At 41.7% G+C, this 15,604-nt stretch overlaps 1 protein-coding gene across 2 annotated transcripts; it reads left to right on the top strand.

The window, feature by feature from the left end:
* Window positions 1–6,537: 6,537 nt before the first annotated feature.
* pitx1 (paired-like homeodomain 1) lies at window positions 6,538–14,294 on the top strand. Of its 2 annotated transcripts, XM_073479727.1 has the most exons (4): window positions 6,538–6,694; window positions 6,804–6,953; window positions 8,230–8,432; window positions 12,961–14,294. In XM_073479727.1, the coding sequence occupies exons 2-4, from the start codon at window positions 6,809–6,811 to the stop codon at window positions 13,507–13,509; spliced, it is 897 nt and encodes a 298-aa protein (XP_073335828.1). In that variant the 5' UTR covers window positions 6,538–6,694; window positions 6,804–6,808; the 3' UTR covers window positions 13,510–14,294. The 2 variants fall into 2 exon arrangements, with proteins under 2 accessions (XP_073335828.1, XP_073335827.1); XM_073479726.1 differs by lacking the exon at window positions 6,538–6,694 and having other exon boundaries at window positions 6,717–6,953.
* Window positions 14,295–15,604: the final 1,310 nt, after the last annotated feature.

Here is a 15,604-nt window from a genome sequence, read left to right as displayed (position 1 = left end):
CATCGCTTAAACCTGCGCGTAAATATTAGCACATGAACAATTAATTGTTTAAATAATCACCCGCTGCTGACAAGGGATTTAACCTGTGACGTCAATTAATTATCGAGAGGACAAACATGATTAGTATTAGACCTGCTGGAAATTAGGATATTTATAGAAACGAACTGCTGCAAAAAATATATAAATACAAAAAAGGGTAAAATGGTGATTTTGTGTGTGTTGAAAGGTGAATAAAACACATTCAAACACAACATGCAACAGGAAGTGGAAGCATGTGAGATCAGTTCACATTAAAAGTGATTAAAGATTAATAAAGTGAAATATCAGACGTGTGTGTTTCATTTTTCTACTTTAACAGAGAGAAAAAATATTGTTTTTCAAGCCGTCAAACAGTTTTTCAAGTCCAAGAAAACAGAAAAGTGGAGTGGGAAAGTTTTTCACACAGAGAGGGAAATATGGACAAGATGGAAATAAACACATTGATATTATAATTATTATTATATTATTATAATTTCTGTTACAGACTTTAATTTGACTGTACATGCTCACATATTGTGCTCTAGAAATGAGGATGAGGATGCAAAAACATTTAAAGATGAAGATCAGACTCTGAGGATGAGGCTGATAATAAACTCCAGTATTAAAAACTGTGAATATGAAGATGAGGCTGAAGGTGCGGGGAGGATGACAACAGACAGAGGGGGGGGGAGTGGGAGACGGAGGCGGGGGGGGATGCGGTGCAGTGACGTCACCTCGAGGCGTGCTGCAGAGCGCTGTGCGAAGAAAACCAAGGCAGCGCCGCGGAGACGCGACCAAAGAGCTGATTACCGCGGACGCAGCGTTTACGCGCAGCCGACGGCGTAAAGTGGATTTACTGAACACCTGCATGGAGGAAAACTGAGGGCTTTATTCCTTTTTTTCTCTCTCTCTCTGTCGTCTGCCTCTGCTGGGAACTAACTGGTGAGTCAAAACACACAGCTTCTCTCCTTTCTTGTCAGGAGTTTCGGTCAGAAGGTTGGCCGGCATCCCGCACTCTCTCTCTCTCTTTTCACCTCAGATGTTTGCAAAAAATATGAATCACAAGTGAGTCCGTTTAGAGAATTAAATAGCTAGGAGCGCTGACTCCTGCGTGTGTCGTCGTGTGTTAGTTTACAGGGTCAGTGAGGATGTAGTGACCGCGCAGAGGCCGCAGTGGATGGAGCTTTTTACGCACAGCAACGATAGAAAAACAGTCAGCGTTAGCATCACAGTCAGGCGGATATTAAACCGATAACCTGCTGTGATCTCTGCGGAATATTCCAGATAAACTCTGCACTGATCTCTGAGGGCTTTGTGAAGCACATACGGAGGGACTGAAGGGAGCTGAGAGAAGATTTACTGAGGACAGAGACAGCAAAGGGATTCCTGTAGATAAGAGGGGCTGTGTGTGTGTGTGTGTGTGTGTGTGTGTGTGTGTGTGTGTGTGTGTGTGTGTGTGTGTGTGTTATCATGTCGTCAAAGGATGTTGGGTTAGGGTTAGGGCCCAAATCATAAATATCCGTGAGGAACATGCGTAAAGTTGTAATTTTTGTTTTTTGTTTTGGCTGCATTGCTTTTGTAATTATTGTTTGTTTTTATTTTTATTTCTGGAATTTCAAAGTGTTTCCTGAGTTTCCGGTGGTGTAGCAACATTGTGCTAAATGATTATCGGTTGCTGCTTTTGAATTAACTTCATGAAGTTTATGAGAGATGATAATTCTGACACACGCAGGGAAACTGTTCCTCTGATGCAGCTTTTCTTCTTCTGTTTTTCAGGCAACTGGAATGGAACTGAACCTGTCGAAGAATGGGATTTCTTGTGGGGACCCAGGTATGACTCGTTTCTCTGCTCGGTGTCATTAATATTTGCATTATTTGATGCTATATGCAAAACCAGAAACTGTCATTTAAAGGGATTCTTCTTCGGTACCTGAAACATCAGAAACATGAGCACTGTGCGTGTTCACAGACATCTGCTTTTTTTATACGCAACATGTCACCAGATGAATTAATGCGCATGGCACAGACATGTTGATATGCGGATATATCAGCTAATGAGACGCAAATGCCAAGCTTGCGGGGGGAATTAAAATGAAAAGCAGAACGAAAAGTCGTCGAGTTTTTACTTCCACATATTTTGACTTTGTTTTATTTTGTGTGGTTTTTCTGATGATAATCATTTCCTGGTGGCTCGTTTTGAAAAACAACAAAAAGTGGAAAACCATCGAAGCAGACTGACAGCAGGGAACAAAAAAAATCTATTTAGATGGAAGTTTGGGATTTTTCTTCTCATGACGCAACTGAGGAAGAGGGTTTTCTGTAAAGCTGGATTTAATCACAGACCAAAGAAGCACAGAAAAGAGCGTAAAATGGAGAAGTTTGGAAAATATTCGAGGTTTGGGGACATTTAGATGCGCGTGAGGCGGATACTGGCTGTGTACTTTTACATTTAAATCTGATTTTCCCTCCAGGAAATAGTCATTTATAATATTAAAACGGCTTCAGATTAAAAGGTCAGGTGTTAAACTGGACGTCACAAACTGGAAACATAATTATTATAAAGACAAATAAACAAAAGATAAAGAGCTCTTAGTGGACAGACGTGTGTTTTTTATTAGGGTTTGGATGTGTGTGATTCACGGCTGTCAACAAACTCCTTTAGCTGTGTGATAAATGTAATTGTTGAGGACTAATTTCAGCTCAACTCAAGTTATCAGCCTTTTTATTTTTCCCTAAAGCTCCAATAAACGGCTGCTGGACTGAGCAAACACTCAGGAGGATGTATGCAGGCGCCAACGAGGAATGATTCAATCATAGAAAATCCAGCATTTATGACATTTTTTTAAAAATGTTTTCCTTGTGAGAGAGGTCGTTGTTTTATTTACACCTGCATCCCGTCTGTCATCTGGTTTGTTGGTCGTCAGGCTCCAGGTCAAACAGGCCTTGGACCATCACCAAGGAAATAATCAGCTCTGTCCTTCTCCGGTTACCCTCCGTGTCTGGTTTCATCTCCGCTGCTGTCCTGCCTTTGAGTCCTCTCGCCTGCTTTAATTTTCAATACTCTTTGTTTTGTTGGCTCCACTCGGTGTGTGTGCTTTCTTTCCCCCTCTCAACCAAACCAAGACTGTATTTTCACGTGTGTTTTCAGTGTGTGATTAACGGGAGTTCGCAGAGTTTATTTTCACTTCTTGGAGGAAGAAAAAAAAAATATGAGTGTTTGCGTTGCCACTGGCCTTTAACCTGTCCTGCCGGATGGAAAGGCTTTTTAAGTCATCCATCACACGCAAGTGCCCTCCAGAGCAGAGGAGGAGGAGAAGGGCGCAGGCAGGGATGCGGGCTGAGGAGGCTGGGTATTTAGATTAGCCCCATCTATCAGCCTGTAATATCTGCTGGAGGACAGAGAGGACTGTAGAAACACAGGGAGTCCTCCATGGAAAATCTCCATGTGCTGTAAATCCTTTAATATTCCAAAGGGGATTTAAAGGGGTCAGTGGGTTTATTCTCATGTTGTACTTGCAGCAATATGTTTTTTAGGACAGTACTGCTCGTGAAAACGCCTCATAATGACCCACCGAGAGACCGTGTACACTTCACGGACACGCAATGTACCCACCAACCCTACAACCTGCATAGTAAACACCACCTGCTGACACAATGACGTGACCAGGTAGCTCGGGTCACTTCCGCACAGCGCCCATCCGCTTATTCCCATGTTTGCTGTTGATTTGTGCTTTTTCTGCGCAACAATGTCGCTCCAAAACCATTTTTACGCACTTGGCTGCAGCTCAGAACGCGCGTAAAGCACGTAGAGGACGGTGGTTTTTCAGTAACACACAACAGGCCACAGTTCTGCTATAAAAGTTAAAAAAAATGTGAATTCAGATTCCTCACAGGCCTTTTCTATGAGCCGCACTCAGAGGCTGAACAAATCTAGACGGAGAAAGCAAAGTGATTGTTGAGAGCTTGAACAATTGTCCTCTGAAAGGGCCTTCGGGGGGAGTTTTCCGGTCGGACGGGGATCTCATGTCAGAAGTCACTGTCACACAATGGCTTCGAAATGCTCGAGACTGGCGCCGGTGACAGTCCGAGTCCCAGACGGTGAGGCCTGAGCCGGTGCGCTTTTTTTTTTTTTCTTCACCTGACACATGTAGGCGACACAGCGAGGCGGCGGGTCAGATGGTCTCATGTTGCAGGAGAGACTTAAAGGGGCACTTTGTAGGTTTGGAGAAGAAATTCAAACTCTATTTGCAATATTAATGAGGAAAACAGAAACATTTATTTATTCCATGAGCGAATAAACAAGCTGTTTCTCAGAGGAAAATAAGGCCCCAGAACACTGTTTGAAGCTGGAAAGGTGGCAGGGTCCGCCACATATCAACAAAGTAAAACAGTAGAAGTTGTGTTGTCCTTTAAGCTCAGTTTGTTTGAGTCACTAGATATTTCTCTCCTGATTAGAATTTCTTCCCCAAAACTACAGACTGCTCCTTTAAAGACGACAAAATTATCGGCACTTCCGTCACTCAGAGATGACTTTGCTCAGGATTCAAGAGAAATAAGTGTCTGACTCCTTCTCCTTTTGAGAGTAAAAGTACACGATGTTAAGACTCTTAAAACATGACATACTGCCGGAGGTCCACACATGCGCAATCACACTAAAAAAGACAGTTTGGCGCACACAGAGGTGAATTACGCGCACATACTGGAGGCCCCAAAACGTTGATATGCCCGAAAAACAGAAACCCAAACTAAATGACATAACTCTTATTGTCTGAAATAACAAATCCACCGACGACTTCCCAGGATGCACCAGGTAAATCTCAAAGTATTCCACTAAAGCCTCACCTGGCGCCATCCTGACCTCAGACTAATACAGACGGAGAAGTTTGGCCTCCGTGTTTTTTGACCAACAGTTGCCGCTGGAGAAGATTGTAAAACAAAATCTTTATTCTCCTGCAGCTGCTGCACAACTCAAGTTTTTTATTTCTTTTTTTTTTACTGCATGTTTTACTCCAGTGCAGCAGCACAAACTGAGATCAGATCATCTGGATGAAGCTCTGTGCTTCTCCACACAGGTACATGACTGGATGCGTCAGCGTGTCACGGCTGACAGATTATATAATCCGCCCAGAAAACAACCTGGAAACATCTGATTTTTCAAATTCACGTATAGCTTGTTCCCAATTATCCAAATTACACTAAAGGACTTGATTGTGTTAGAATACTTTCAGGCTCCAGAGTTGTAAAAAAAAAACACATATAAAGCGTAAAGCCAAGAACGCGCCTGTTACTGTGGCCTCCACCGGCGGCTGTTTGTGCGTCAGAGCCAAAAAAGGGGGGAAAAATCACTGAAACGCAACCGTGTAGCCGTCAGTGGGTAGATTCAGGTGATCTCTGATCAGATTATATTAGCGCACCATCACCAATGCATGGATTTGAGGTGAAAGATGTACCAATTCAGAAAAAGTTGTTTTATTATTAGAGTGTCAGATGATTATTAAATAATCTATTTAAAAGGTGTTATTTGGAAGAGAAGTTGATTTTTGAGTCCCATTGCCAACTCCGTGTTTTGTTGGTCACGAAACACGGAGGCCAAACTTCACCTGAGGTCAGGATGTCACCAGGTGAGGCCTTTGTGGAAAACCTTAGGATTTACCTGGTGCATCCTGGGAAGTCGTGGATGGATTTGTTAGTGCAGTCCTACGTCAGTTTTTGACGAGTTGAGACTAAAAAAAAAATCTACTTTTCTTACACATAGCACCTTTAAAGCAGCTTGGTTGGTTCCTGCAGTCCAGGTAGTACAGCTGACAGAGCTCTGATGTGCTTGACTTTCATTAGTCCTGATTGTTTATTTGTGGTGAAACAACGATCTGATAGAGCGACACTGTGTCACTCACACACACAATAACCGTCATATCATCACACCGAGGAAACAGTAACTGGGCAGGCCCGCGTTAGATGGCAAATGTTTGATCAGCTCAGTACATATCCGAGATATACATTGTGTGGAGAGCGTGTGTGTGTGTGTGTGTGTGTGTGTGTGTGTGTGTGTGTGTGTGTGTGTAAGCGCACCCAGCTGGACACATTTCAAACATGCCTGCACGAATAAAAGGCCCATTTTACTCCCAATGAGCAAAGCGCTGTCCTGCGCGCTCCCGAGAAAGAAAGAAACTGAACGCTGCAAAAAACATCGACATCCAGTCTGATGCTGACACTTTTAAATCCATCAGAAAAAGAAACAAACTTATAAGGTTTAACTTCACTTGGTTATTTTTCACTCCACCAAACGTTCATTGATATTTTCCAAGCGCCTGATGAATTAACGGCGGCTTTCTCACTTGTTTTATCTTGACGTCAGATACATATCTTGTTCGGGTGGGTATCTTTTTTTTCTTGCAGCGGGCAGGCACAGTGGGTGGGACTCGCTCATTTTAGGGAGGTTAAACGCAACAAATGGGTGTGTCTCCTGTGTGGGTTGGAGAGCCGGAGCTTACTCTCGGTCACAGCGGCCAGAAGCTTTTCCCTGCAGCGGAGAGAAAGGAGAGCGCACTGGGCTGTCACTGCTGTAGCGGAGGGAAAGGGTGCTGAGTGATTATTTCTTTTCTTCTTTTTTTCTGCGTGGAAGAACAAAAACTCTGGTTGGAAATTCTCCCTGTGTGCTTCATCCTCTCATGTCGTGGTGTGTGTCTGGCAGCGGGTGGATTTTTGGCTGTTGAGGGAAGCTTTTACGCACTCCCCCAGGATTCACCCCAACGTTTCCTCTCTTGTACGCATCCTTCTCTTCAAAGGTGGGATGAATTTGGACAGAATCACAGAGGCAGTGAGAGCACCGCCGGCCCGCGACGTGGCCCCCGCGTTTCATTTACCGAGAACTTCGAACAGCAGTCGAGAAACTTTAGAGAACTCAAGCAGCGAGTCTTCAGACACAGAGTTGGCAGGTACACCGTCAGAGTGCTTTTAGCAACTCGATTCCTTCTTCTAACAGTTTATTTTTACGTCTCTACGAGCACGTTTACGACGGGCTGTCACAGAGGCATCCCGGCAGTTAAACGCTGCGGGAAAAGAGACAATAATTTTGGTTACATTCATGTCCCAGTGTTTGCTTTTTTCCTCACTGCAATGGCGATTTATTTCCGTGTGTGACAGGGCAACATGCACGTGGATAAAATACACAAAACTCATGTGCTGTAAAATGTTACTTTGGCGTCTTTTTCTGCTTTCCAGTTTAATGCGCAGGAATAAGAGGGGGAAATAGTGCAGTTTTTGGTGCAGTTACACCCCATTTCTTGTTTATTGCGCTGGCCGAACCAAACACTTGGCAGGATCCCGAGGTCTGTCAGGGAAAAATGTGCAGAACAGCCTGGCCTGCTGTCAGTAAATGCATTAAAACAAACTATAAATACTGGGCCCGTCCTCCAATCTAAACTAAAAGCCAGAAGGTCTGTATTAACAATTCTCAGAGAAGCTTTTTGTTCTTCAGCCTCGCCGCATTTTAAAAAAAAAAAGAAAAGAAAAAAAGAAAATCCAAAGCTGTCTCTTCTCTTCTCTTAGTCCACATAAGGAAGTAATAGCAGTATGAGAGCATGACAATTGTTTCTCGTTGCCTTTGTTGAAATTATTTATTAGCCTTAAATAAAAAATGATGGTGTTGCTGTAAGTTTGAAGTTGCTTCTTTTTTTCCTCCATTTTTGGCAAACATTCAAGAGACAAATCCCTTTTCGTGATTAACCTTTGCACGTGTTGACCCTTCAGTTTAATGAGGCAATCTGGTTGGGACACGAATACAAGATAGCGGTGGAGAGATAAGAGCGGTCAGTCCTCGTCGTAAAGAAAGTGTAATGTTGATCTATAAGTGTAAAGTGAGGGACATGTTTGAGGGAATCGATACAAAACTCACAGACATGTTTGTAAATATTTGGCTGTATTCTGTCCAAGGCTTATTTTTCCCCCCAGACATCTTTGTGTATAATTTATTTACAGCTTTGACTTTGCTTATTTCACGAGGACGGTTCGTTTCTATTATAGCTGACCTAAAGTTTTAGGGTTTTTTTTACGCACGTTGTTGCACATAATCTCAGCCTGAATCGTTTGACATTTAAGGTGCAAATAATTACTTCTTCAATGCAGAAAAAAATGTCCTTTTATCTGCATGCTATTCAAAGTAAACCAGAGTTGTAACACACAGTAATTTTCTCCCCGATTTGTGATACACAGAAAAGGAGAGGAGCGCTGAACACAGGAGCGATGACGGCAACGCGGACGATCCCAAGAAGAAGAAGCAGCGGCGGCAGCGGACTCACTTCACCAGCCAGCAGCTGCAGGAGCTGGAAGCCACTTTCCAAAGGAACCGCTACCCGGATATGAGCACCAGGGAGGAAATCGCGGTGTGGACCAACCTGACCGAGGCCAGAGTTCGGGTAAGAATTAAGCAGGCGGGCCGCCGGCCGTGCGTAATGTGTGCGTAAAGACGATTTGGCAAATTAATGTGAGCATTATTGGGCAAATGAAATACCTAAAAAGTGAACACAATCAATAACACACTACTTACTTAAATTCCACAAAATAAATAAGAAAATTAACAGAACATTAAGCAATTTTAACACAAAAATAAAACTACAAACAATCCTGAATTCTGCTTGATTTCAGAGTCACACTGTTTGATCGGTGCGCTGAAATAAAATGAGAACTTCATGTTCCCACAAACATTTTAATGCCACCGATGTTTCGCCTGAGCCGAGCTGTTTTAATATAGAAATTCAATAAGAAATTGTAGAAAAACATCCCTCACTGAGGATGTCAACACAGAGTCGAAAGGTTCGTACGGAAGGAACGAGTGAGAACCCAAACCTTTTAACGTCAATAACTTTAGTGACTTGAAACAACTCGGTCAGTAAAAAGCTATAAATGTGTGAAATAATTCAGAGACACTCCGTTGACAAAAAAACTGGGAGATTTTTCAAAACTGTAGCGTTAACAGATATTCAGTTGCACTCATGCGTGACTGTCAACTCCGGTGCATCCAAAAACTAACTCTTCCATGATGGATACGCGTGCGCGCATTTGTGACACACGCAGCACTGAAAACACGTCCCTGTTCACATATTTCATGTTGAAAGTTTAGCAGAAATGAAAAGCTGTGTTTAACTATTTGGATGTGTTGGGAATGACATCCTTTTTTAAGGGTGTATCCGGGCTGCTAATGGAGCCAATGGGGGATTTGTCTTTTGATGACATCACCACCAGTCTGGACCCTCATTTGTCCCCGTGGAGGAGACGGGTCATGCCGCCAGATCCACCTTGGAGCTGTGCGAAGAACAGCGTGATTATATTTATTTAACAGCATGAGGGGGAAATTATAATTCAACTGTTTTTATTTAACCAACTTTAATCGCAAAAGACTTGAATTCTTATGATTCTTATAATAATAGTGTCCATTTAAATTCAAAAATAGCTGACACGATAAGTTAAGACAGGAAAAAAATATGTTTTTACACAGGTATTCGTGCGGGCTGCTTCTTTCTCTGGAAAAAAAAATGCGAGAAATGTGCGTAAAACACAAAACAATTGCATTTGGTTTTCATTTGGAGCGACTGGCGCCTGGCAGCCCGTCCCTGCGAAAATCCACCATCTCAAATTGCATAAAAAAAATGCACAGAGCTATTTAAAGTGAAGGGAAAGAAGTAAAAAATTCTCAGACCAAGTTTAGAGTCCTGGATCTTTTTTTTTCTGGAGCCAAGGAGGGAGATTTTTAAAACAGTGCAGCCTTTTATTTCGGCGGAATTAAAAAAAATAATAAAAGAGCGCACAGAAAGGCGTGAATGCTTCTGATCCGGCACCGGAGCGTTTAATTAAATGTTTTGACATTTTAAAGTGTTTGGACTTGACCTTCTGAGGTCACAAGCGTTCAATCACGCTTGACAGATAATGAGATGGAGTGATATTTGTGGGCCTGGCTGTGTTACCTTCAGCTCTAATGAGGTCTTTTTGCGTGTTAACATGGAGGTTTATGTGTGTTTTCGCTGCAGCCTCACACGAGCCGCGGCGCTGCTGCTGAAGAGCGCAGCCGGTGTGTTTCCTCCGCAGCTCTCTGTCACATCGCTCACGTCTTTGTGGACAATTTGTCCGCAGCACCCTGCTCTCTGTGCGGCTATAAATAGCCTCCGCGGGGCCCGGTCCGATGAAGCCACTTGTAAACTGTTTCTACTATGAATTAAAAATGGACTCGCAGAGTGCCGACGGACGGATATTTTGTCAGGTCTCGATCAGGCGTGAGGATCTCCAGAGGGTTTCTGATTCATTTACAGTCATCCCGCCGCGCGCGTGTTTGATCCATGCTGCATACGCGTTGGTTTTATTTTGGGAAGTGTGACACACACACACACACACACACACACACACACACACACACACACACGCACACACGCACACACACACACACACACACACACACACGCTCAATTTAGCCGCATCCAACGCAGATATAAGTTTAATTTAATCTCTAAACATGAAGAAATAACAATTAAATTAAATATATTAGTTCAGTTACTACAAACACATCATTGGCTCCATGTCACTCCAACTACTTTTTTAAAAAACAATAAAATTCACACGATTCGTGAATATTTTAATTGCGGAATTTTCAAAATAAAGGTATTTCAGGGACGACATTTCTCACGCTGAATATTTAATACGAAAAGATAAACTGTCACAACAATAGCTGGTGTGATTATGTAATATTAGAGCTCATTCAACGCTTCAATAAACACAACTGGAAATAAATGAATAAAACGCCCGTTATAAACATGCGCAAACACACAGCAGCAGTCTGGGTTTCACCCTCCGCAGTTGTGTTCACTTTTTATGATTCAAGAGGAATTTTACTGGATGAATTTGAAGTTTAAAGTTATCAGAGCACCACGTCTTAAAGCTGCAGCAGCTGCTCCTTTAGCTTAAGTTTGCGTTGCAGTGGGATTTTATTAGGAAAAGACGATTACGACCAGGTGCAGTTTGGTGTTTTCACCGCGGAGACAAAAAAAAGGAAAAACACACAAATGCATTGTGGGACAAAAAGGTGTCATTTTCTTTATTTAGAAAACGGAACAAGCTGATTTCTGTGATTACGTATAAATGTACGAATTAACAGAGGCGAACTGAAGAGCTGGACCACGAGTGTGTGTGTGTGTGTGTGTGTGTGTGTGTGTGTGTGTGTGTGTGTGTGTGTGTGTGTGTGTGTGTGTGTGTGTGTGTGTGTGTGTGTCTCAAATGATCAGAAATGAAAGTGCAGCCTCGGCCTTTGTTTACAGACTGTTGTAAACAAATCATAAGACATCCGAGAACATTACACAGATGTTGTATTAGAGAACTGTCAGTCGATGTGGGACTGCAAGCTTCACATTTTTGGATTTCGTTGCAGGGTTTTTAGAGTAAATGAGGAAATTACACCAGATGGAAGAGAAAAGCATTCAGAGATCTTTCATTTAGATGCTTGTTTTTAAGTTTGTGGCCTGAATCAAGCTCGAGGAGGTTTTCACAAACACCTGCACAGAAAGTGCACAAAATATTGTTCTGCCACCGCAAACTATCATTTATTAGATTTTAGGACAAAGGGGCGACTTTGTTAAAGGAGATCTGGATGTTTTTTACTGCCTGTGTTCGTCATCGTGCCACTTTTTATGAGCCTTCGTCTCCAGATGAACTGAAAAAGCAAACAAATAATACAACATGTAACAAAATAAATATTTACAGGACGCGAGGATCCAAAACTCAGTAATAATTATAAATGATAATACATCAAACTGTTTAATTTGTGTGTCAGCTCCAGCACAGTGATGCCTCCATGTTAATTATATCAATATGTGTGTTAATCATTCAGCTTTTGTGACTGAAGGAAATCAAATCCCACAAAAAACTAATTAAAGAGTAAATTCCCGCGCTTGTGTATTTATAGATTTATTTTATTAAAATATTCTATTTATATATTTGTCCCCGCCACTTTTTAAAAGCACGATTAGTTAAAAATATGTTAAATAAATCGCTTGCAGCAAGAATTTTAACTAATAAATGTGATTAAAAGAAATGCATTTTTTCCTCCTGCTTTAATTATGTTCTCTGGCTTCAAACGACCCTCTCATTACATTAACTAAAATCACATGTTAATCTTTTATTTTATTTTATTTATTTATTTAAATCAGAGCTCTTCAGTCCCAAACACTTTGGTCTTTTTAGTGACTGAAACCTATTTTTAATACATACATCAATGCAGAGGTGAAAAGTGTGTGTGGGAATTTCCTCTTTTTCACTGTTTGTGAAGTTTTTAATGTGAAGTCAGCCTCTTTGTTGCAGCAGTGATGCCCTTTAGGAGAATATTAGAATATTTTAATTTTAATGAAGAGGCAGGTCTGTTATTTAGGAGCAGCACAGTGGAGATGTTGGACTACAAGACATGGAAGTGTTTAAATATGACTAAATAAAAAATAAAAATCAGGAGAATTCACATTTTTAACTATTTCAGGTGACTCTGCTCCTCACCTTGTGTTCATGTAGCTGGTGCACATTAATGTTTTTTGTATTATTCTGAATTTCCAGGATAAAATGTAGCTTATTGATATTATTATAACAATAATTTACAACGATTGGAGAACATTTTGCTCTACAGCAGACGGCAAACTTGAACACCAGAATTATAGGTCAAAACAGTCACATCAACTAGGCTACAGATGGAGAGAAATTCCCCAGACTCCCTTTGAAAATCGCTCAATTTTGTGAGTTGTTGACTTAAGAGACACTTTATAAACATTGTGAAACGTTGTTTCTGACAAATTCTTAATTATTTGGGCCTTCTTGTAAATTCGGCTTATGTCATAGCCTCGTTTTGCGGGGTGCTGCCGCCCCCCTCAGCACCTCTAGTTCCCGCACCCATGCCTACTAACCGTGTGTCTCCTCCAGGTGTGGTTCAAAAACCGCCGGGCCAAGTGGAGGAAGCGGGAGCGGAACCAGCAGATGGACCTGTGCAAGAACAGCTACCTGCCGCAGTTCAGCGGCCTCATGCAGCCCTACGACGACATGTACCCGGCGTACACCTACAACAACTGGACCAACAAGGGCCTCACCCCGGCGCCGCTGTCCACCAAGAACTTCACCTTCTTCAACTCCATGAGCCCCCTCACCTCGCAGTCCATGTTCTCGGCGCCCAACTCCATCTCCTCCATGACCATGGCCTCCGGGATGGGCCACTCGGCCGTGCCGGGCATGCCCACCCCGGGCCTCAACAACATCAGCAACCTGAACGGGATCGGCACGTCCGGGATCAACTCGGCCATGTCGTCGTCCGCGTGTCCGTACGGGCCTCCCGGCTCTCCGTACAGCGTTTACCGGGACACTTGCAACTCCAGCCTGGCCACCCTCAGACTCAAATCCAAGCAGCACCCGACGTTTGGATACAGCGGCCTGCAGAGCCCCGGCTCGAGCCTGAACGCGTGTCAGTACAACAGCTGATTTTTTGCTGAGTGTTACAAATATAAATACATACATATATATATATGTATATGTATATATGTGTGTGATAAACGGACATGGTGCGAGAGCTTAGAGGCTACCTGCGGATGGGGAAAAAAAAAAAGAAATCAAAGACAACTAAACTGGATTAGTTGCGGTCATTTTTCAAAAAGAGAAAAAAATGGATTATGCGGGTTTAAATGTGTTTACCAATGAACTTGCACAGCAATCGAAATGTCCAGGGTTTTTTTTTTTTTTTTGTAATGATGAAGATGTGTTACATTGCTGCATTGTACATATATAAATGTAAATATATACAGGCCTAACATATAAAACAGACGGTGGGATTTGCTTTTTTTTTTTTTTTCTTGTGTGTGCGCGCTTGCTTTGCTTTTGCTTTTGGACACCCAACAGGATTTTGCGAGATTAAAAAATTAAAAAAAAGTGTCGAGCATATTCCAGACTCAACAAGAAGAAAAAAAGAAAGAAAAAAAAAGAAATCTAGCTTTTATTGTACATATTTTATACTGCTTCTGTGTGCTTTCTATTTACTATGCAGGACACCACCAGTCTGACTCCTGTGACTTTAAAATGTTTTTTTTCTCTCATTTTTTTTGTTTGGAAACCGATTAAAAAAAAAAATCCCGCATGTTTAACTTGGTGTGCAACGTGTTTTGTACGATCATGTAAGACTTTGCAGAAGTTCATTAGCCTAAACTGTATACAACAACAAAAAAAAAAGGAAAAAAAGGTGATTCAGAGTCACTCTTGTGTTTATGGTAACATGTTTGTTTGAATAAAACTCCAGGAAAAAGAGGTTTATTTCAAGGATGTTTTCAGAGGAGTCTTTTTGTTTAGCGGAGTGATTTGTCTCGAGAGGAGCACATCGGCAGCGTATTGATCCGCTCAGTTTAATAAAGGGATTATCTGAGGTATATGAAGATTTTTGAAAGGATTAATGGGATTTATCTGGGCTTTAAAACATGACGTTTTATTTTGTCTTTTCTGTTCATTTTGAAGCTTTTATACTGCACATAAAAAAACAACCTTTTCTCTGTGAGAAGACAGGAATCCAAAAAGAGTTTCTTGAAAACTTCCAGACCTTAATAAATAAATGTCAAGGAATTAAAAGGATCAGTGTGAAAAGCCTTACCTGATAGTATGGGGGCATTGTTATTTGACGCGTGTGATGATAAAAATAATAATAATAATAATAATAATAATAATAATAATAACCATGTTTCACCGCTCAGTGCAGAAAATAGTCCCACATGCTCCTCTCGTGTGTTTTATTTTGAAAAACAGGCGACATGCACGAATAGATTTTTGATTATTTGTTCTCATCCCACCGGATTAAATCTGCACTCATGCTGAGGTTTTGGCGTGCGCACTCACCTTTTCCTTCACCCTACCTGCTGCCTCACATTATCATATCCCAATCGTCTATTTTTACACTAATTTAAGGATTTAAAAAGGATCTTATAAGTCGTTTTTCTTTTGAGCAGCAGAAATGTAAAAAACAACCTCTGAAACAGTCTCGACTCTCCAAAATGCGCCAAACCAGCTCCTCCACAACTGCGTCTTTTCTTTCCTTCCTTTGGCGACAAACCCAGACGCACGTTTGTCCGAGCGCAAACGATATGAATTCAATCAATACCGTATCTCGTGTTCTGACACCTCATATCTATATTACTGACAGTTAGACTGATATTAGCGCCGCTGCACAAATGTGACGGTAATGATTGTGTGCTTTGACTGATAGGGCTCTGAGGAGGGAGGGAGGGTGTTGGGTCACTACAGCTCCTAAAACAGCTCCAAGAAAATGATCACAGGAGTTGTTCAGCAAACACAAGTCAGCAAACTGTCAGCTAAACCAGTGTTTAAAGGCACAATGTCGAGTTTTGCACTAATATAGCCATTATTTATTAAATCGTGACCTCCTGGTTGCTTATTGGTAATAATTCTCCTAAAGCTCTGTAATATTTAACTGAGGTTGTATGTTGACTTTGGGGTGTCTTTTTTGGAGAATGTATCTTCTAAAGACTTTATAATAATCCTTTACTTCTTTACTGTAACCTGAAGCATGTCTGACTCT

The sequence above is a fragment of the Pagrus major genome, chromosome 13, assembly GCF_040436345.1.
Source record: "Pagrus major chromosome 13, Pma_NU_1.0".
NCBI lineage: Eukaryota > Metazoa > Chordata > Actinopteri > Spariformes > Sparidae > Pagrus > Pagrus major.
Note: the sequence above shows the minus strand (reverse complement) of the source record. Positions and strands in the feature narration are given on the sequence as shown.